This window comes from Oncorhynchus kisutch, linkage group LG11 (genome assembly GCF_002021735.2).
Source record: "Oncorhynchus kisutch isolate 150728-3 linkage group LG11, Okis_V2, whole genome shotgun sequence".
Classification (NCBI taxonomy): Eukaryota; Metazoa; Chordata; class Actinopteri; order Salmoniformes; family Salmonidae; genus Oncorhynchus; species Oncorhynchus kisutch.
Window position 1 is genome coordinate 16,638,353 of NC_034184.2, and position 22,533 is coordinate 16,660,885.

General features: G+C 41.3%; 1 protein-coding gene across 7 annotated transcripts; it reads left to right on the plus strand.

Moving 5' to 3' along the window:
* Positions 1 to 4,633: 4,633 nt before the first annotated feature.
* Positions 4,634 to 20,645, plus strand: LOC109899941 (dual specificity phosphatase DUPD1). Of its 7 annotated transcripts, none has more exons than XM_020495611.1 (5): positions 4,634 to 4,744; positions 12,019 to 12,252; positions 18,934 to 19,022; positions 19,119 to 19,154; positions 20,303 to 20,645. In XM_020495611.1, exons 2-5 carry the CDS (start codon positions 12,086 to 12,088, stop codon positions 20,503 to 20,505), a joined length of 495 nt encoding a protein of 164 aa, XP_020351200.1. In that variant the 5' UTR covers positions 4,634 to 4,744; positions 12,019 to 12,085; the 3' UTR covers positions 20,506 to 20,645. The 7 variants fall into 7 exon arrangements, with proteins under 7 accessions (XP_020351200.1, XP_020351194.1, XP_020351201.1 ...); XM_020495608.2 differs by lacking the exon at positions 4,634 to 4,744 and adding exons at positions 5,332 to 5,511; positions 8,052 to 8,126 and having other exon boundaries at positions 12,016 to 12,252; positions 18,934 to 19,154; XM_020495606.2 differs by lacking the exon at positions 4,634 to 4,744 and adding exons at positions 5,332 to 5,511; positions 8,052 to 8,116 and having other exon boundaries at positions 12,016 to 12,252; positions 18,934 to 19,154.
* Positions 20,646 to 22,533: the final 1,888 nt, after the last annotated feature.

Here is a 22,533-nt window from a genome sequence, read left to right on the forward strand (position 1 = left end):
GACAGGGACTTTTTACTTGGATTAAATGTCAGGAATTTTGGAAAAACTGAGTTTAAATATATTTGGCTAAGGTGTATGTATACTTCTGTCTTCAACTGTATTCTCAGTCTGGAAAAACACCAGGGCTTGATGGTATACCAGTAGAGTTTTTTCAGACCTTTTTTTTTACTCCTATAAAAATGGTAGACTTTCAGGTACTCAACAAGAATGTCTGATTTCGTTACTACTGAAACAGGACCCGTGTGGTAAGTATAAAGATCCAGTCCACTAAAAAAATTGGAGGCCTCTTACACTTCAATGTTGTGATGCGAAAATTCTGGTGAAATGCATAGCACATAGAATATAAAAGGGTTTACCAGATAGATTTTTTTTTACATGGATGATATATTGGAGATAATATAAGACAATTACTTGAAACAATTGAACATTATGAAACATCAAAGATACCAGGCCTGGTCTTCATAGCAGATATTGAAAAGGCATTTGATAAAGTACGACTAGAATGTATGTATAAATGCCTGGATTACATTAATTTCAGTGAATCGCTTATACAATGGGTTAAGGTTATGTACAGCAACCCCAGGGGTAAAATAGTAAATAATGGTTACTTCTCAGACAGTATTGAGCTTTTAAGAGGAGTAAAACAAGACAGTCCGTTGTCTCCATATCTATTTATTATGGCCATTGAAATGCTAGCTATTAAAATGAGATCCAACAAGAACAGGGGTTAGAAATCCAGGGGATAAAAACAAAAGTGTCAATGTATGTATGCTGATGACTCAAGTTTTGTCTTGAGTGGGAAATCTGGATCCCTGCACAGTCTCATTGAAGATCTTGATCAAGTGCACCTTATTTCGTATTGAATCGTTAAAAGACAGTGTTTACACTACCTTGCAGTTTACCAATATAATGGGCAGATAGTGAAGTAGACATACTTGGTATTCACATCTCAAAACATAAATTAATTTACCACAATCAATTTCAATAGAAAGTTTGCAAATATAGATCAGATTCTGCAACCTTGGAGAGGTAAATACTTGTCTATTTAGGGAAAAATAACATTGATTAACTCTTCAGTCTTATCACAGTTGACTTACTTACTAATGGTGATGCCTACTCCAGACAACTCCTTTTATGTGTCATGAGCAAAAAATATTTCATTTTATTTGGAATGGGCCAAAATACCAGCAACAGTGTGTGAAAACCTTGTGAAGACTTACAGAAAATGTTTAACCTCTGTCATTGCCAACAAAGGGTATATAACAAAGTATTGAGATAAACTTTTGTTATTGACCAAATACTTATTTTCCACCATCATTTTCAAATAAATTCATAAAAAATCCTACAATGTGATTTTCTGGATTTTTCCCCCTCATTTTGTCTGTCATAGTTGAAGTGTACCTATGATGAAAATTACAGGCCCCTCTCATCTTTTTAAGTGGGAGAACTTGCACAACTGGTGGCTGACTAAATACTTTTTTGCCCCACTGTATGTAAAATGTGTATGCAAAATGTGTATGTAAAATGTAAATGTATATGTAAAATATATGTATATGTAGCAGAAAATCTGTAAAAAAAACTAAAAAGATAGGTGTTCTCTGAAGAGGGGGGGTGGTGGATGGGTAAAAAAATAAAATAATAATAATAATAATAATTAGATCAGCATGCCCAATGCCAAGAGTCGGCTGCCACCCACCATTGTTTCAGTAAAAAGCTGGAGAAATTGAATCACTCTCAAATTAATAGACAGAGCTAGTTTTATAGTTGTAAGCATGTTGTGAGGCTATACACTCTTTGTTTAAATTTACAATGTTTACAAACATAGGAGTAAAATAAGTTATATTTCGGATAATACAGTTAAATTAAGCTCACAAGGCATTTATAAGTTATATTCGTCAATAATCATTAATACTACATTGGATATCTTTACAGGCAGACTAATAAAGATAACTTCCACGTGCAACGTGTCTTTTAGAACTACATCTGGATTTTTCAAAAGGACCTCAACCCAGTCCCACAGTCCTTGGAAAGCACATTAAATAGTTATACATTAACTACTTCCGAAAGTCTTACCTTGCAGAATGACACTGGCTCCTCTCAGAGAGCCTCTTCACCAGAGGACAGGAAGTATGGGATTTATGTGACAGCCAGGCAGCCTCTCTCTCTGCAAAGGGACCTTAAATGAGCAAAGGCAATGAATTGTGGACCCTATATTTAGCTCTCTGAAAGGAATAGAAATGCCACAAGTTGAGACGGGCAGTCATGTATGATATTAATAAGACGGAGGCCTCTCACTAATCCCTCTACATCACATTGTTTTCTCATCTTCTCACTTCTCTCCAGGGAAGGTTCTCATGCATTGTATTATGGGTATGAGCAGATCGTCTACCTTAGTGTTGGCGTACCTCACGTTGTATCATCACATCTCTCTCCATCGTGCCATTCCGAAAGTAGTCCAGAAGAGAGCCATTTACCCTAACAGGAACTTCCTGATATTGCTGATGGACCTAGATCTGATATCTGTAGAGATGAGAAGTTCAGACATTTCTAGAATTGTTTTGGTGCGCAGAAGGCCCAACTTGAATCTTGGGATTGCCCCTTTCACAGCACCAATAGTTCACGCTTTGTGGGCTACGCACCTTTTTTCCCCATGTTGCATATGTCGGCTCAATCAGAAATTACCTTTCAATTTCAAGTAAGCTACAATGCGGATCTATAGCTGATCGGATAGAATCACAGCCTAAGTAATAAGCCTTGTCCAAGACAAAATAGTACTGAGCTGGACTATGTTAAGAACTATCATCAGTCAATTAATACCAACACGAAACAACCAGATGGTAGGCAACATGCCACCACGCTGACCCTCAACACGGGAGCCCCTCATGGGTACGTGCTTAGTCCCTTCCAGTAGTCCCTGTTCACCCACGACTGCGTGGCCGCGCATTACTCCAACACCATCATTAAGTTTGCAGACGACACAACGGTGGTAGGCCTGATCACCGATAACGATGAGACAGCCTACAGGGAGGAGGTCAGAGACCTGACAGTGGGGTGCAAGGACAACAACTTCTCCCTCAACGTCAGCTAGATAAAGGAGCTGATCGTGGACTACAAGAAACAGAGGGCCGAGCATGCCCCCATCCACATCGACAGGACTATTGTGTATCAGGTCGAGAGCTTCAACTTCTTCTGTGTCCACATCACTAAGGAACTATTATGGTCCACACATCAAAACAGTCCTGAAGAGGGCACAACAATGGCTCTTCCCCTTAAGGAGGCTGAATAGATTTGCCGTGGGCCCTTAGATCCTCAAAGAATTACACAGCTGCACCATTGAGGGAATCTTGACTGACTGCATCATCGCTTGGCATAGCCACTGCTAGGCATCCAACTGCAAGGCGCTACAGAGGGTAGTGCGTATGGCACAGTACATCACTGGGGCCAAGCTCCCTGCCATCCAGGACCTCTATACCAGGCGGTGTCAGTGGAAGACCCTACAAATTGTCAAAGACTCCAGCCACCCAAGTCATAGACCGTTCTCTTTGCTACCGCACGGCAAGCGGTACCGATGCAAGTCCCGAACAAACAGGACCCTGAACAGCTTCTACCCCCAAGCTATAAGACTGATAAATACTTAGTTAAAAGTTATCCAATAGCTACCCGGAATATCTGCATTGACCCTTTTTGCACTAACTCTTTTTAACTCATAAAATACGCTGCTGCTACTGTTTTATCTATACGAGTCACTTTATCCCTACCTATTAGTACATACAGTATCTATGTCAATTACCTCGTACCTCTGCACATCGACTCGGGAACTGGTACCCCATGTATATAGCCAAGTTATTGTTACTCATTGTGTATGTATTCCTTGTATTATTATTTTTCTACTATTTCTTGTTTTTTTTTCTCTCTGCATTGTTGGGAAGGCCTGTCAGTAAGCATTTAACTATTAGTCTACACCTGTTGTTTAAGAAGCATGTGACAAATACATCTGGAAAAAAAGAAAAGAAAAAATGAAAATGGACCAAACGTAAAAAAATGCAGGAGAGTGAATCATTTCAGAATTTTTTATAATAGTTTTTTTCCCCAAGGAATTTACATTTTTATCAGTATGAAATGAAGAAGCTTAAAAGAGAAAGTTTATATTTACATCAAGTGAAAATAAATGTTAATTAACTTTCTTATGGATAAACGACCTTAAAACAAACATACATCTACATAACTGTATGTTGAATAAAATATGCTGCAATATTATGTTTTAGATTCATTTGATTATTGACTGACATAATAAGACGTTCTATGGATGTTCTGAAAGAATACTTTTTTCAGGTTTCAAGATTATTTGCCATGGGTAACACATTTTCACATTTTCTGCATTGTGTCAAAATGAATGAGGTAATCTCATACCTTCTGTACACAATGTAAAGGAATGTCATTTTCCATAAACAGAAACATAGAAAACAAGAGCAGTACTTAATAAAGTTATTTTCTTGCTGCCGACAAAACCAAACAGTGTGTCCTCCAACGCTGTCCATACCTAGTGGTAGCCTAGCTCACATAACTTTTGGGGTATGCAGAAGATGATGCCAGAATTATTTTGAGCTGAGATCATTCAGATATTTAAATAGATAGAAAAAGTTGCATGGTAGATGACACTACTAGTACCTACAGAGTTGTGCCGCTAGCCTACATGTACAAGAGCTCCTATTTAATAAGATTTCCTGACAAGCAACACTACAAGGCAAGTGTGTCTATTATTTCATCTGTCTAATATACATTTTATGAGCTGTCTGTTGTTCAGTAATCTCTTCACAACATCAATTTGGATATACAGTCATGTCCAAAAGTATTGGCACCCTTGATAATGATGAGGAAAAAATACTAAATTCATCATACAAATGCTGAGCTACTTTGCATACTCCACTTTTTTTTTAACCTTATATTCTTTTATACTAATACAATTGCGCAGAGAGAGATTTTGTTGATCAAATAATCATTTTTTTCTCTCAAAAATGTATGTCAAAAAATTATTGGCACCCCTATTTTCAGTATGTTGTGCACCCTCCTCTTGCTAGGATAATGACACAGCCTTTTTCTATAATGTTTTATGATATTGGACAACACATTGGGAGGGATCTAAGACCATTTCTCTGTGCAGAATATTTTCAGATACTTTATATCCCATGGTCTGTGCTTATGGACTGCCCTCTTCAATACCAGCCACAGGTTTTCAATGGGGTTCAAGTCCAATGACTGAGACAGCCATTGCAAAATGTTGATTGTGTGGTTAACTATTTCTTTGTGGATTTCGGTGTGCTTGGGGTCAATGTCTTGCTGGAAGATCCACTTCTGACCAAGTGTCCACCTCCAGGCAGAGGCAACCAGGTTTTGGCTAAAATGTCCTTGTACTGGGTAAGGTTAATGATGCCGTTCATCTTAACAAGGGCCCCAGGACCAGTGGAAGCAAAACAGCCCCATAACATCAAAGATCCACCACCATATTTTACAGTAGGTATGAGGTTATTGTCTGCTTATGCATCCTTCTTTCGACGCCAAACCTACCACTGGTGTGCATGGCCAAAGACCTCTATTTTCGGCTCATCTGACCATACCACCCCGTTCCAGTACAACTGCCAATGCCATTTAGCAAACTCCAGGCATTTACCTGTGTTGGTTACTCTCAATAAAGTCTTTTTTTATGGCAACCATTCCAAATTGCCTATTGGCATGGAGGTGACGTTTAATTGTAGATTTGGAGAATTGGTGACCCCAAGATGCAACCAAGTTTTGTAATTCTCCAACTGTGGACCTTGGACATTTCTTTGCCTCCCAAATCATCTTCCTCACTGAGTGGGGACAAGATACAAATGCACCCTTACCAGGAACGCTTACCACTGTTCAAGTGGTTATTGCCCTAAAAGTGGTTAGTGGTACAGTGCCTTGCGAAAGTATTCGGCCCCCTTGAACGTTGCGACCTTTTGCCACATTTCAGGCTTCAAACATAAAGATATAAAACTGTATTTTTTTGTGAATAATCAATAACAAGTGGGACACAATCAGGAAGTGGAACGACATTTATTGGATATTTCAAACTTTTTTAACATACAAAAACTGAAAAATTGGGCGTGCAAAATTATTCAGCCCCCTTAAGTTAATACTTTGTAGCGCCACCTTTTGCTGCGATTACAGCTGTAAGTCGCTTGGGGTATGTCTCTATCAGTTTTGCACATCGAGAGACTGACATTGTTTACCATTCCTCCTTGCAAAAGAGCTCGAGCTCAGTGAGGTTGGATGGAGAGCATTGTGAACAGCAGTTTTCAGTTCTTTCCACAGATTCTCAATTGGATTCAGGTCTGGAATTTGACTTGGCCATTCTAACACCTGGATATGTTTATTTTTGAACCATTCCATTGTAGATTTTGCTTTATGTTTTGGATCATTGTCTTGTTGGAAGACAAATCTCCGTCCCAGTCTCAGGTCTTTTGCAGACTCCATCAGGTTTTCTTCCAGAATGGTCCTGTATTTGGCTCCATCCATCTTCCCATCAATTTTAACCATCTTCCCTTTCCCTGCTGAAGAAAAGCAGGCCCAAACCATGATGCTGCCACCACCATGTTTGACAGTGGGGATGGTGTGTTCTAGGTGATGAGCTGTGTTGCTTTTACGCCAAACATAACGTTTTGCATTGTTGCCAAAAAGTTCAATTTTGGTTTCATCTGACCAGAGCACCTTCTTCCACATGTTTGGTGTGTCTCCCAGGTGGCTTGTGGCAAACTTTAAATGACACTTTTTATGGATATCTTTAAGAAATGGCTTTCTTCTTGCCACTCTTCCATAAAGGCCAGATTTGTGCAATATACGACTGATTGTTGTCCTATGGACAGAGTCTCCCACCTCAGCTGTAGATCTCTGCAGTTCATCCAGAGTGATCATGGGCCTCTTGGCTGCATCTCTGATCAGTCTTCTCCTTGTATGAGCTGAAAGTTTAGAGGGACGGCCAGGTCTTGGTAGATTTGTAGTGGTCTGATACTCCTTCCATTTCAATATTATCGCTTGCACATTGCTCCTTGGGATGTTTAAAGCTTGGGAAATCTTTTTGTATCCAAATCCGGCTTTAAACTTCTTCACAACAGTATCTCGGACCTGCCTGGTGTGTTCCTTGTTCTTCATGATGCTCTCTGCGCTTTTAACGGACCTCTGAGACTATCACAGTGCAGGTGCATTTATACGGAGACTTGATTACACACAGGTGGATTGTATTTATCATCATTAGTCATTTAGGTCAACATTGGATCATTCAGAGATCCTCACTGAACTTCTGGAGAGAGTTTGCGGCACTGAAAGTAAAGGGGCTGAATAATTTTGCACGCCCAATTTTTCAGTTTTTGATTTGTTAAAAAAGTTTGAAATATCCAATAAATGTCGTTCCACTTCATGATTGTGTCCCACTTGTTGATTCTTCACAAAAAAATACAGTTTTATATCTTTATGTTTGAAGCCTGAAATGTGGCAAAAGGTCGCAAAGTTCAAGGGGGCCGAATACTTTCGCAAGGCACTGTATATTTCTGGGGCTTTTTCTCAATTTTTATGTACCCATTGCCAGATTAATGATAGTCAACAACCATTTGTCTCTTTTCATTTGTGAGTTCTTTGCCTTTCCATATGGTGATGGATGACAGATGTATTTTACACACGTTACCTTATTTTTTTATACCACAGTGGAAGGCCACAATACAGTTCCTTAAACTGAGATTAATTTAAAAGAGTGGAATGTTAATGCAGATTTAATTTTGTTTGATTACAGCCCTTAGCCTTGGTATATTGGCCATATACCACACCTCCTCGGGCCTTATTGCTTAAATATACCACGGCTAAGGCACGACAGTCCCTGGGTACAACCCTTAGCCATGGTATATTGGCCATACACCAGACCTCGTCGGGCCTTACTGCTCAAATATAACACATTATAATCAGAAAAAAACATATGTACTGTACGTCATTGCATGGTTAATTCCTCAATCCTCTGTTATTTAAAAAAAAATATCTAGAGCAAACCCCCGAAGCAAAAGAGGAACTGTAATTCATGAACCCTGCAAGAGGAGGGAGACTAGAGGTAAGTAGAGGTAAAAACACATTTTGATTTACCCTCTGTGTTAAACATGGGCACTTTCCCCACACACACACAGCATCTTTAATTACACAAAAGTGAAGCAGAGAGGAGCAGGAAGAACAGGTTAGCCTGAGGCTATAGAAGCAGAGCTACAGCTCAACATGGACATAAGGGAAATCAGCTTTGCGCCCCTGACTTGGGGGGATTTTTTTATTTTATTAGGATCTCTTTAAGTCCTCATTAGGACTACTCTTCCAAGAGTCCTTAAATATTACAATACAATTTATAATACAATCACATTTCCACATAAAATAGTGTAACAAATAACTTACATAATACACTGACATATTGACCAGATAAATACTATTGAGTCTTCTACCATAGTCATGCACAACCTTCCAATTTATTATATTTAAGTGGTTTTAAAGTATTGTTTGAATTTATATTATATTTCTGGTTTACTCAGACAAATTATTCAATTTATTTATTGCTCTGAATCTAAATGTTATTTCAACTATTTCTCTTTTCTGCTGGGATAAAACAGATGGACAATATTATCCTGGTATTTACTGAAAGTCTGATATCAACTGAATAATGTTGTAATTGAAGTTTAGCCGTTTTAAAATGGTGTACATTGTGAAATAAAATGACATTTTCTTCAATTATCTTGTTGATTGATGACCACCTTAAAACAATCCTTGTTGCTTTGTCCTGTGCAATCTGCAGCCTCCTAATCTCACTTACTGATGAATTTCCCCAGACCACAGAACAGTAGTTCACCTGACTCCCAATTAATACTTGGGTTTTTTGCTTAAGAATCTTTCCTGGTAAGTATTTAGCTGTCCTTCTGATGAGGTGTTTATTATTTTATTACATAGATTAGGTCTTTTTTTTAGACAACCACAATAAACAGTTGTCTAGCTGCACCCCAGTAGTTTAGTTTCTGCCACTTCCTCAATTTGTACTCCCCCCATGCTTAATCACATACCGTGTTGTTGGCCTTTTCCTTATGGAACAGACCAACATAACTTTGGTTCTCTTAGCATTCAAAACAAGTTTGTTCCAGCAAACCCACTCCCTGATATTTCCCAGATCTACTTGTAGAGCTGGCTGTACCTGTTGAACAGATTGTCTTGCTGTATAATCTGCAAATACAGTACTTTGAGATTCAGATAAGGCATAAGGAAGGTTGTTGATATATAAACTTATCAAAAAAAGAAACATCCTCTCACTGTCAACTGCGTTTATTTTCAGCAAACTTAACATGTGTAAATATTTGTATGAACATAAGATTCAAAAACAGAGACATAAACTGAACAAGTTCCACAGACATGTGGCTAACAGAAATTGAATAATGTGTCCCTGAACAAAGGGGGGGGGGTCAAAATAAAAAGTAACAGTCAGTATCTGGTGTGGCCACCAGCTGCATTAAGTACCGCAGTGCATCTCCTCCTCATGGGCTACACCAGATTTGCCTGTTCTTGCTGTGAGATGTCACCCCACACTTCCACCAAGGCACCTGCAAGTTCCCGGACATTTCTGGGGGGAAATGGCACTTACCCTCACCCTCCGATCCAACACGTCCCAGACGTGCTCAATGGGATTGAAATCCGGGCTCTTCGCTGGCCATGGCAGAACACTGACATTCCTGTCTTGCAGGAAATCACGCACAGAACGAGCAGTATGGCTGGTGGCATTGTGGGGGGGGGGGGGGGGGGGGATGTCTTCCCTGTAACGCACAGCGTTGAGATTGCCTGCAATGACAACAAGCTCAGTCCGATGATGCTGCGACATACCGCCCCAGACCATGACGAACCCCCCGCCTCCAAATCGATCCCACTCCAGAGCACAGACCTCAGTGTAACGCTCATTCCTTTAACGATAAACGTGAGTCTGACCATCACCCCTGGTGAGACAAAACCGCGACTCATCAGCGAAGAGCACTTTTTGCCAATCCTGTCTGGTCCAGCGACGGTAGGTTTGTGCCCATAGGCGATGTTGTTGCCGGGGATGTCTGGTGAGGACCTTCCTTACAACACGCCTACAAGCCCGCAGTCCAGCCTCTCTCAGCCTATTGTGGACAATCTGAGGACTGATGGAGTGATTGTGCATTCCTGGTGTAACTCGGGCAATTGTTGTTGCCATCCAGTACCTGTCCCGCAGGTGTGATGTTTGGATGTACCGATCCTGTGCAGGTGTTGAAACACGTGGTCTGCCACTGTGAGGACGATCAGCTGTCCATCCTGTCTCCCTGTAGCTCTGTCTTAGGTGTCTCAAAGTACAGACATTGACATTTTTTGTCCTGGCCACAACTGCAGTCCTCATGCCTCCTTGAAGCATGCCTAAAGCAGGCACGTTCACACAGACGAACAGGGACCCTGGGCATCTTTCTTTTGGTGTTTTTCAAAGCCAGTAGAAAGGCCTCTTTAGTGTCCTACGTTATAACTGTGAACTTAATTGCCTGCCATCTGTAAGCTGTTAGTGTCTTAATGACCGTTCCACAGGTGCATGTTCATTCATTGTTTATGGTTCATTGAACAACCTTTACAATGAAGATCTGTGAAGTTTTGGGGATTTTTATGAATACTCTTTGAAAGACAGGGTCCTGAAAAAGAAACATTTATTTTTTTGCTGAGTTTATATTACAGAAGGATGTGGGCTAAGGAAGCTGCCCTGCAGTATTCGACTGTCTAAAGCAGTGTTTCCCAACCCTGGTCCTCCAGTACCCTCAACTGTGCACATTTTTGTTGTAGCCCTGGACAAACACCTCATTGAGGGCTTGATGATTAGTTGTCAAGTTTAACCAGGTGTGCTTGTCTAGGGTTACAATAAAAAGGTGTACTGTTGGGAGTACTCGAGGACCAGAGTTGGGAAACACTGGTCTAGACCTTACCGTGAAATGCTTACTTACAAGCCCTTATTAACCAACAATGCAGTTCAGAAAATAAAATATTTATGAAATAAACTATAGTAAAAAATAAAAAGTAACAGAAACTAACAATAAGGAGGCTATATACAGGGGGTACTGGTACAGAGTCAATGTGTGGAGGTACAGGTTAGTCGAGGTCATTTGTAAATGTAGGTAGGGGTAAAGTGACTATGCATAGATAATAAACAGAGAGTAGCAGCAGTGTACAAACAAAGGGGTGGGAGGTGTCAATGTAAATAGTCCGGGTGGCCATTTGACAAATTGTTCAGCAGTCTTATGGCTTGGGGATAGAAGCTGTTATGGAACCTTTTGGACCTAGACTTGGCGCTCCGGTACAGCTTGCCGTGAGGTAGCAGAAAGAACAGTCTGACAGTTATTGGGGACTTCCTAATACACCGCCTAGTATAGAAGTTCCTGGATGGCAGGAAGCTTGGCCCCAGTGATGTACTGGGCTGTACGCACTACCCTCTGTAGCGCCTTACGGTTGGATTCTGAGCAGTTGCCATACCAGGCGGTGAGGCAACTGGTCAGGATGTTCTCGATGGTGTATTTGCATAACTTTCTGACTTTTCAGTCTCCTGAGGGGGAAAAGGGGTTGTCGTGCCCTCTTCATAACATTCTTGGTGTGTCTCGACCTGCTCCCCTTCAGCCTACCACCGTTGTGTCGTCAGCAAACTTGGTGTTGAGTCGTACTTGGCCACGCAGTCGTGGGTGAACAGGAAGTACAGGAGGGGACTAAGCACACACCCCTTAGGGGTCCCGTTTTGAGGAGCAGTGTGGCAGATGTGTTGTTGTCATTATGACAGTGTTATTTAAAATATGCTGAAAAAATGATGACAGTAAAATAATTCATTACAACAAAGATTTAAGAAACGAACAAGGACACTTCTTGGCATTGTATTAATGTAGTTGTGTTATTGTATTGTATCGTATTGGAATCACTGATAAAAATGTAAATGTGTGACTCCAAAAGCAGACTGAGTGGGAGTTCTACCAGCAACAGGAGTTTCAGACCACCACCATCACCACCCAGACAGCCAGACATGCTCCAGGGCATGGACAGCATCAGAAGTTGTTTGGGGGGTTCGGAGGGGGCAGAGAGCAGGTACGAGACTCCACCAGCCTCAGAGCTCCAGAGGCTGATGTGGACCAAACCAGGGACCAGTGACCATATGGATGAGGTCCAGCCCAGGATCTACATAGGAGACATGTAAGACAACTCATCCTCAAAATAATAGGCTACACTGTAAGTGCCACGTAGCAGATGCTTGAGTGATACATTTTTTTGTAAGTATACACTACCGTTCAAAAGTTTGGGGTCACTTAGAAATGTCCTTGTTTTTGAAAGAAAAGCACATTTTTTGTCCATTAAAATAACATCAAATTGATCAGAAATACAGTGTAGACATTGTTAATGTTGTAAATGACCATTGTAGTTGGAAACGGTAGATTTTCTAATGATCAATTAGCCTTTCAAAATTATAAAACCTGGATTAGCTAACACAACATGCCATTGGAACACAGGAGTGATGGTTGTTGATAATGGGCCTCTGTATGCCTATGTACAGTTGAAGTCAGACATTTACATACACCTTAGCCAAACACATTTAAACTCAGTTTTTCACAATTTCTGACATTTAATCCAAGTAAAAATTCCCTGTTTTAAGTCAGTTAGGATCACCACTTTATTTTAAGAATGTGAAATGTCAGAATAATAGCAGAGATAATTATTTATTTAAGCTTTTATTTATTTAATCACATTCCCAGTGGGTCAGAATGCTACCAAATACTAATTGAGTGTATTGCCTTTAAATTGTTTAACTTGGGTCAAACGTTTCAGGTAGCCTTCCACAAGCTTCCCACAATAAGTTGGGTGAATTTTGGCCCATTCCTCCTGACAGAGCTGCTGTAACTGTCTCAGGTTTGTATGCTTCCTTGCTCGCAGATGCTTTTTCAGTTCTGCCCATACATTTTCTATAGGAGTAAGGTTAAGGCTTTGTGATGGCCACTCCAATACCTTGACTTTGTTATCCTTAAGCCATTTTCCCACAACTTTGTAAGTATTATCCATTTGGGAGACCCATTTGCGACCAAGCTTTAACTTTCTGACTGATGTCTTGAGATGTTGCTTTAATATATCCACATCATTTTCCTACCTCATGATGCCATATATTTTGTGAAGTGCACCAGTCCCTCTTGCAGCAAAGCTTCACAGTTGGGATGGTGTTCTTCGGCTTGCAAGCCTCCCCCTTTTTCCTCCAAACATAACGATGGTCATTATGGTCACTTAGAAAGAACATTTCTACGTGACCCCAAACTTTTGAATGGTAGTGTTTGTGATATGTTTTCATCACTTAGACTGAAGCTTGTTCCTTATTAACAATGTATGCAGTTTTGACAAGCCAACACTGTAAAACATTCTGTCAAATGTACAGTAACTTACTGGCATCAATTGGCCAGTAAGTTAGCATCATTTATTTTACAGTACAAATACGGTTATCCACTTTACAGTAACAAAAATGTCACTGATCTAATTTACAGTACCAAGTAAGTTACTGTAATCTAATTTACAGTATATTACTGGAATTACCCAGTAACATATTACCCAGTGTTTTTTTAAACATTTAGGCCATATAGTGGGCACCACCTGTCCTTAGCAACTTACTGTCAGTGCATTCAGCCAAGGTTCATAAATTAAACACATATCAGTCATAGCAAGTAAAACTTTTCTGTAACTGTTATTGAAAATGTTGTTGTAGTTAAGGATACATTGGTCTTAAACATTTATGTAATTACAACAAGATATTTTATGATACAGTGTATCTCAATCTCTGGATAGTGCCAACACAGTATTGAGATATTCACGGTAACTTTATGTCAGCTTCCTGTAAATTACTATAATGTCAAAGCAATGGAACACAGTACAATACTGTAAAAGTGACTATTACACTAAGAATGTCAGCCCAGAGGAAGCCCAAAAAATGGTCAGAGACTCCAGTCACCCAAGTCATAGACTGTTACCGCACAGCAAGTGGTACCGGAGCACCAAGTCTAGGACCAAAAGGCAGCTTTCACCCCCAAGCCATAAGACTGCTGAACAATTAATCAAATGGCCACTGGACTATTACATTGACACCCCCCTCCATTTGTTTTGTACACTGCTGCTACTCGCTGTTTATTATCTATGCATAGTCACTTCAACCCTACCATTCATGTACAAATTACCTCGACTAACCTGTACCTCCGCACATTGACTCTGTACCGGTACCCCGTGTATATAGCCACATTAGTTATTTTACAGTGTTACTTATTATAATTTTTTACTTTTGTTTATTTGGTAAACATTTTCTTCACTCTTTCTTGAATTGCACGGTTGGTTATGGTCTTGTAAGTAAGCATTTCACGGTAAGGTCCACACCTGTTGTATTCGGCACATGTGACAAATAAAGTTTGATTTGATTTTACTTTAATTACAAGGGATTGGAGCAAGCAGGTTGGATACCAGGCATTTGAATACTAGGTGTTTAATATGACTTGCACTTCTAGAGGCCTAAAATGGACATGGTTAAATATTCAAAAGACCTGCTACCATTCTAATCTGTCCCCTATATACATTTAATTGTTAGGGAACTACTACACATATCATAAATTGGCACAGATCTTTCACTAATGGATGCAACAAATATAGCCGCTAACAAGGCAAGCCTTAAAATAAGTTAATGAGCCAACGATTCTTTCCACTCCCACAATATTTTTTCCACAATTTACAATATGCTGCATTACATATACAGCGAAACAGCAATACAGTACTCTATTGTTGAATTGTATTGAAATCCAAATCAGAAATGGCTAATAGTGAATATGTAATTATATATTACAGCATACCATCTGATATTTGGTGTTTTATATCACTTGTACTTTATGCCTCAACAAAGGCTTCTAAACTGACAGTGATTACATGGCATAACAGATTAAAAGTACATGGTAGCCAGTCAACCATTAGAGGTTTGAGACTTTTTGCCATTTTGAATTACAGTATATTACTCACAGCAATTGGCCAGTAAGTTACTGGAGATTTTCAGGACAAGGTTTGTAGAATTCCTAAAATACAGTATGTTACTGTATTATGTGGGGGTACAGCATGCACAATCATGGGTGCAACAAATCTAGCCTTTTACAAGGCACGACTTAAAATATGTTAGAGCCAAAGACTCTTTCCCCACCACAACATCCAACCATATTCAATTATGTAAAACACAATGAAGGTATTTTACTGTACATTCTAGTGTTTTACTGTTGAAAGTGCAGTAGTGACATATGTCACAAGGTTGTGGATTCAATTCCTGCAAGAAACTGATGAAAGTGTCTGCTAAGATGTGATGTGATTCGAGGTGACATGGCTTTACAAGACTTTACTTATGACTCTTTATGTCAAGCATACACAGGCTAAATGAACACTATGTATCACCACTAAAATGGCACCGGAAGAAATGGCAGCAGTTTTACGGGCGCCCAACCAATTGTGCTATTATGTGGGGGTTTTTGCGTTATTTGTAACTTATTTTGTACATAAATGTTTCTACAACAGTATCATACAGCAAAAAAGAGCTTCTGGATATCAGGACAGCGATCACTCACCTCAGATAAGACTAAGATTTTTTCCACAAGGACGACGCACAAGACATTCTCCAAACACCCCACAGGGCCAACATCCCCGCTATTTGCAAGAGGAAGCGACGCAGGCACAGAGAACAAAGAGCCGGATGCCTCGTCAGGACCAGGAGAAGGCGACTGGGAAAGCTGCCGTTACCGTCAATACTACTCGCCAATGTGTGTGTAATCATTGGACAATAAATTAGACGAGGTACGATCACGAATATCCTACCAACGGGACATCAAAAACTAAGATAGAACAGCACACTCTGGTAAGACGAGGGGGGGAGTAGTCTGTGCATATTTGTAAACAACAGCTAGTGCACGAAATCTAAGGAAGTGTCTAGATTTTTCTCGCCTCAAGTAGAGTACATTGTGATTATTTGCAGGCCACACTACTTGCCTAGCGAGTTTTCAGCTATACTTTTTGTGGCTGTTTATTTACCACCACAAACAGATGCTGGCACTAAGACCGCACTCAGTCAGCTGTATAAGGAAATAAGCTAACAGGAAACCACTCACCCAGAGGCGGCGCTCCTAATGGCCGGAGACTTTAATGCAGGTAAACTTAAAATCAGTTCTACCTAATTTCTATCAACATGTTAAATGTGCAACCAGAGGGAAAAACATTCTAGATCACCTTTACTCCACACACAGAAATGCGTACAAAGCTCTCCCTCGCCCTCCATTTGGTAAATCCAACCACAACTCTATCCTCCTGACTCCTGCTTACAAGCAAAAATTAAAGCAGGAAGCACCAGTGACTCAGTCTATAAAAAAGTGGTCAGATGGAGCATATGCTAAACTACAGGACTGTTTTGCTATCACAGACTAGAACATGTTCTGGGATTCTTCCGATGGCATTGAGGAGTACACCACATAAGTCACTGGCTTTATCAATAAGTGCATCGAGGACATCATCCCCACAGTGACTGTACATACATACCTCAACCAGAAGCCATGGATTACAGGCAACATTCACACTGAGCTAAAGGGTAGAGCTGCCGCTTTCAAGGTGCGGGACTCTACCCCGGAAGCTTACAAGAAATCCTGCTAAGCCCTGCGACAAACCATCAAAACAGGCAAAAGCGTCAGTACAGGGCTAAGATTGAATCATACTACACCGGCTCTGACACTCATCTTATGTGGCAGGGCTTGCAAACTATTAGACTACAAAGGGAAGCACAGCCGAGAGCTGCCCAGTGACATGATAAGCTAAATCACTTCTATGCTCCCTTCGAGGCAAGCAACACAGTGCATGAGAGCATCAGCTGTTCTGGACGACTGTGTGATCACGCTCTCCGTAGCCGACGTGAGTAAGCCCATTAAACAGGTCAACATTCACAAGGCTGCGGGGCCAGGCGGATTACCAGGACGTGTGCTCCGGGCATGTGCTGACCAACTGGCAGGTATCTTCACTGACATTTTCAACATGTCCCTGATTGAGTCTGTAATACCAACATGTTTCAAGCAGACCACCATAGTCCCTGTGCCCAAGAAGACAAAGGCAACCTGCCTAAATGACTACAGACCTGTAGCACTCACGTCCGTAGCCATGAAGTGCTTTGAAAGGTTTGTAATGGCTCACATCAACACTATTATCCCAGAAACCCTAGACCCACTCCAATTTGCATAGCCCCCAAACAGATCCACAAATGATGCAATCTCTATTGCACGCCACACTGCCCTTTCCCACCTGGACAAAAGGAACACCTATGTGAGAATGCTATTCATAGACTACAACTCAGGGTTCAACACCATAGTGCCCTCAAAGCTCATCACAAAGCTAAGGATCCTGGGACTAAACACCTCCCTCTGCAACTGGATCCTGGACTTCCTGACAGGCCACCCCCAGGTGGTGAAGGTAGGTAGCAACACATCTGCCACGCTGATCCTCAACACTGGAGCTCCACAGGGGTGCGTGCTCAGTCCCCTCCTGTACTCCCTGGTCACCCATGACTGCATGGCCAGGCATGACTCCAACATCATCATTAAGTTTGCAGACGACAACAGTGGTAGGCCTGATCACCGACAATGACGAGACAGCCTATAGGGAGATGGTCAGAGACCTGGCTGGGTGTTGCCAGAATAACAACCTATCCCTCAACGAAACCAAGACTAAGGAGATGATTGTGGACTACATGAAAAGGAGGACCGAGCACGCCCCATATCATCGGCGGAGCTGTAGTGGAGCAGGTTGAGAGCTTCAAGTTCCTTGGTGTCCACATCACCAACAAACTAGAATGGTCCAAACACACCAAGACAGTTGTGAAGAAGGCACGACAAAGCCCATTCTCCCTCGGGAAACTAAAAAGATTTGGCATGGGTCCTGAGGGCCTCAAAATGTTCTACAGCTGCAACATCAAGTGCAACTGGTTGCGTCACTGCCTGGTACGGCAATTGCTCGGACTCTGACCGCAAGGCACTACAGAGGGTAGTGCGTTCGGCCCTGTACATCACTGGGGCTAAGCTGCCTGCCATCCAGGACCTCTACACGAGGCGGTGTCAGAGGAAGGCCCTTAAAAATTGTCAAAGACCCTAGCCACCCCAGTCATAGACTGTTCTCTTTACTACCGCATGGCAAGCGGTACCAGAGTGCCAAGTCTAGGACAAAAAGGCTTGTCAACAATTTTACCCTCAAGCCATAAGACTCCTGAACATGTAATCAAATGGCTACCCGGACTATTTGCATTGCGTGCCTCCTCCCAACCATTCTTTTTACGCTGCTGCTACTCTCTGTTTATCATAAATGCATAGTCCCTTTAACTATACATTAATGTACATACTACCTCAATTGGGCCGACCAACCAGTGTTCCCGCACATTGGCTAACCGTGCTATCTGCATTGTGTCCCACCACCTGACAACCCCTCTTTTATGCTACTGCTACTCTCTGTTCATCATATATGCAGTCACTCTAACCATATCTACATGTACATACTACGTCAATAAGCCTGACTAACTGGTGTCTGTATGTAGCCTCGCTACTTTTATAGCCTGTCTTTTTACTGTTGTTTCATTTCTTTACTTACCTATTGTTCACCTAACACCTTTTTTGCACTATTGGTTAGAGCCTGTAAGTAAGCATTTCACTTTAAGGTTACCAGGGAGGTGACCTGTTGTATTCGGCGCACATGACAAATACATTTTGATTTGATAACCAACCAGACATCTTTAGAACAATGATGTCTTAAGATGTCTCAAGACAGACACACTTACATGGTCTTGTGTGTTGTTAGGTATGCAGCCAAAGACAAGAGGACACTCCGGACTCATCACATCACCCACGTCTTGAACGCAGCGGATGGGAAGTTTAATGTGAACACAGGTGCCAGCTACTACAGGGACACAAAAATATCCTACCATGGAGTGGAGGCATTCGACATGCCCTCATTTGACCTCAGTACATTCTTCTACTCTGCAGCCAAATTTATCAAGACCGCCCTGAGCTCACCCACCAGTAAGCAATCAGCCAACCAGTCAATCAAATCAACCAATCAAATGTATATTACAAAGCCCTTTTTACATTATCAGTTGACCAAGTGCTTTACAGCCAGCCATGCAGAGGGCATCATCTCTGACTTTATATTCTGTGCATGTTTTTTACTCATTTTCTCTAAAATTACCTTTGAGATTACATTGTTTGTGAATGAATTATATTCAAACATCATTAGTCTGTCAGTTCCAACATCATGCAACAATCCTACCTTCCATTCCATTAGCAGTTAAAATGCAAATCACAAAGCTGCTAAAACATAATATCAAGCTAATATCGTACCCCACAGTAATCTCCTCATAAACTGGGGACCTTGGACAAGAATATTGACTTTAAATAGATTATTCTGGTAATTTGTAAGCAACACTTTCATTGGACATGGAAATTACAAAATTATGTTTGTGGCCTTGTGCTTTAGCAGAGCTGCTACTTCCTGTCCTCGTTATGCAGAGTGCATCCGGTATCTGACATGAAAGTTTTAAGATATGCGTTCCAAATGGCACCCTATAGCCTATTCCCTATGGGCCCTGGTCAGAAGTAGTGTACTATGTCGGGAATAATTTGCTATTTGGAACGCAGGTTATGCCTCCCCTCCTCGACATGCTGACTGACTGGCTGATCGGACTAGCCCTCTAGTGTGTAGCAGGGCCTACAGTAATCCCTAGCAGAAACACACAGCCTGGAAGACGGTTCAATTACCCGCTCCCATGGGCCCTAAGCCCCAAAGCATGATAAGAAACCACGGATTACCATGTGTAGAAACATTTGTTGCAACATTGTTGAAAGAAAACTTTTGGGGAGGTAGGCTATTTAGAAATTACTCCATTTTGATATTAAGCCTACAGGTCTGTAATGCTGTTTGACAAAAAAATACACAATATGAAATAAACAACAAGTAATCTATGAGATGGTCTTCTACTAAATATGATACAGTAAATGTTGCCAGGGATTTGGGTGAGCCAAGACATCACTTTGGTAAACAAAATAGATACGGTACTGCCGTACTTACTGTATGTAAATATGTTTTACATATGATGAAATTACCCATGTACCTGTGTCCTCCTTCAACTGAATGAGAGCTAAGTGTGCAGCCTTTCTTCCCTCCCCGGCAGGTAATGTGTTGGTCCACTGCGCGATGGGTCTGAGTCGCTCGTCCTCTCTGGTCCTGGCCTACCTGATGATCGATAAGAACCTGACCCTGGTGGATGCCATCAAGGCTGTGGCTGCAAACAGAAACATCTGTCCCAACGCTGGATTCCTGGAGCAGCTCCGAGACCTGGACAAACAACTCCACTACCAGGCTAGACGACAATGAGAACACATTTTTGATGAGACATAGATGGATAGTGTAATAGTGTAGGGGACAACTGTGCAGTCACTATACTCATACTGTAAATGGTTTCATTATTTTGTGTAAAGATGTGTCAGAAATAAATCCATTGCTAATGTGATCAACACATTCAACTTTTCTCATAAAAAATTGTTGTCTAACAACAATTACAAGCCACCGGGGTCTGACAACCTGAATGGAAAATTACTGAGGATAATAGTGTACGATAATGCCACATCTTCAATTTAAGTCTACTAGAAAGTGTTTGTCCTCAGGGCTGGAGGGAAGCTAAAGTCATTCCGCTACCCAAGAATAGGAATGCCCCCTTTACTGGCTCAAATAGCCGACCAATCAGTCTGTTAAAAACCCTTAGTAAACTTCTGTAAAAAAAAAAATGGTGTTTGACCAGATACAATGCCCTTTCACAATAAACAAATTCACAACAAACTTTCAGCACACATATAGGAAAGAACACTCAACAAGCATGGAACTTACACAAATGACTGATGATTGGCTGAGAGAAATGTATAAAGTTATTGTGGGGGTTGTCTTGTTAGACTTCAGTGCAGCTTTTGACATTATTGATCATAGTCTGCTGCTGGAAAAACCTGTGGGTTATGGCTTTACACCCCCTGCTATATTGTGGATAAAGAGTTACTTGTCTAACAGAACACAGAGGTAGTACTTTAATAAAAGCCTCTCAAACATAATCCAGGTAGAAGCAGGAATTCCCCAGGGTAACTGTTTAGGCTCCTTGCTTTTTTCAATCTTTACTAACAACAAGCCACTAGCTTTGAGTAAGTAAGTCTATGTATGCAGATGACTCAACACTATACACACACGTCAGCTACTGAAATGCAACTGAAATGATTACAACACATAAAGAGCTGCAGTTAGTTTCGAAATGGGTAGCAAGTTAGTACTAAATATTTCCAAAAGTAAAAGCATTGTATTTAGGACAAATCATTCACTAAACCCTAAACCTCAACTACATCTCGTCATGAATAATGTGTAAATTGAGAAAGTTGAGGTAACTAAACTGCTTGGAGTAACCCTGGATTTTAAACTGTCATGGTCAAAACATATTGATACAACAGTAGCTAAGATGGGGAGAAGTCTGTCCATAATAAAGCGCTACTCTGCCTTCTTAACAACACTAATCAACAAGACAGGTCCTACAGGCCCTGATTTTGTTGCACCTGGACAACTGTTTAGTCGTGTGGTCAGGTGCCAGAGAGGGACTTGGGAAAATTGCAGTTGGCTCAGAACAGGGCAGCACGGCTGGCCCTTAAAAGGACACGGAGAGCTAACATTAATGACATACATGTCAATCTCTCATGGCTCAAAGTGGAAGAGAGATTGACTTCCTCACTACTTGTGTGCGTTCTCTAATTCTCTCCTTCTCTCTTTCTTTCTCTCTCTCGGAGGACCTGAGCCCTAGGACCATGCCCCAGGACTACCTGACATGATGACTCCTTGCTGTCCCCAGTCCACCTGGCCATGCTGCTGTTCCAGTTTCAACTGACCTGAGCCCTAGGACCATGCCCCAGGACTACCTGACATGATGACTCCTTGCTGTCCCCAGTCTACCTGGCCATGCTGCTGCTCCAGTTTCAACTTCCACCTGACTGTGCTGCTGCTCTAGTTTCAACTGTTCTGCCTTATTATTATTCGACCATGCTGGTCATTTATGAACATTGAACATCTTGACCATGTTCTGTTATAATCTCCACCCGGCACAGCCAGAAGAGGACTGGCCACCCCACATAGCCTGGTTCCTCTCTAGGTTTCTTCCTAGGTATTGGCCTTTCTAGGGAGTTTTTCCTAGCCACTGTGCTTCTCCACCTGCATTGCTTGCTGTTTGGGGTTTTAGGCTGGGTTTCTGTACAGCACTTTGAGATATCAGCTGATGTACGAAGGGCTATATAAATAAATTTGATTTGATTTGATTTGTTTTTGTAAGAGGTGTTGACAAGCTGAAGGTACCAAGCTGTCCGTTTAAAATACCTTGCA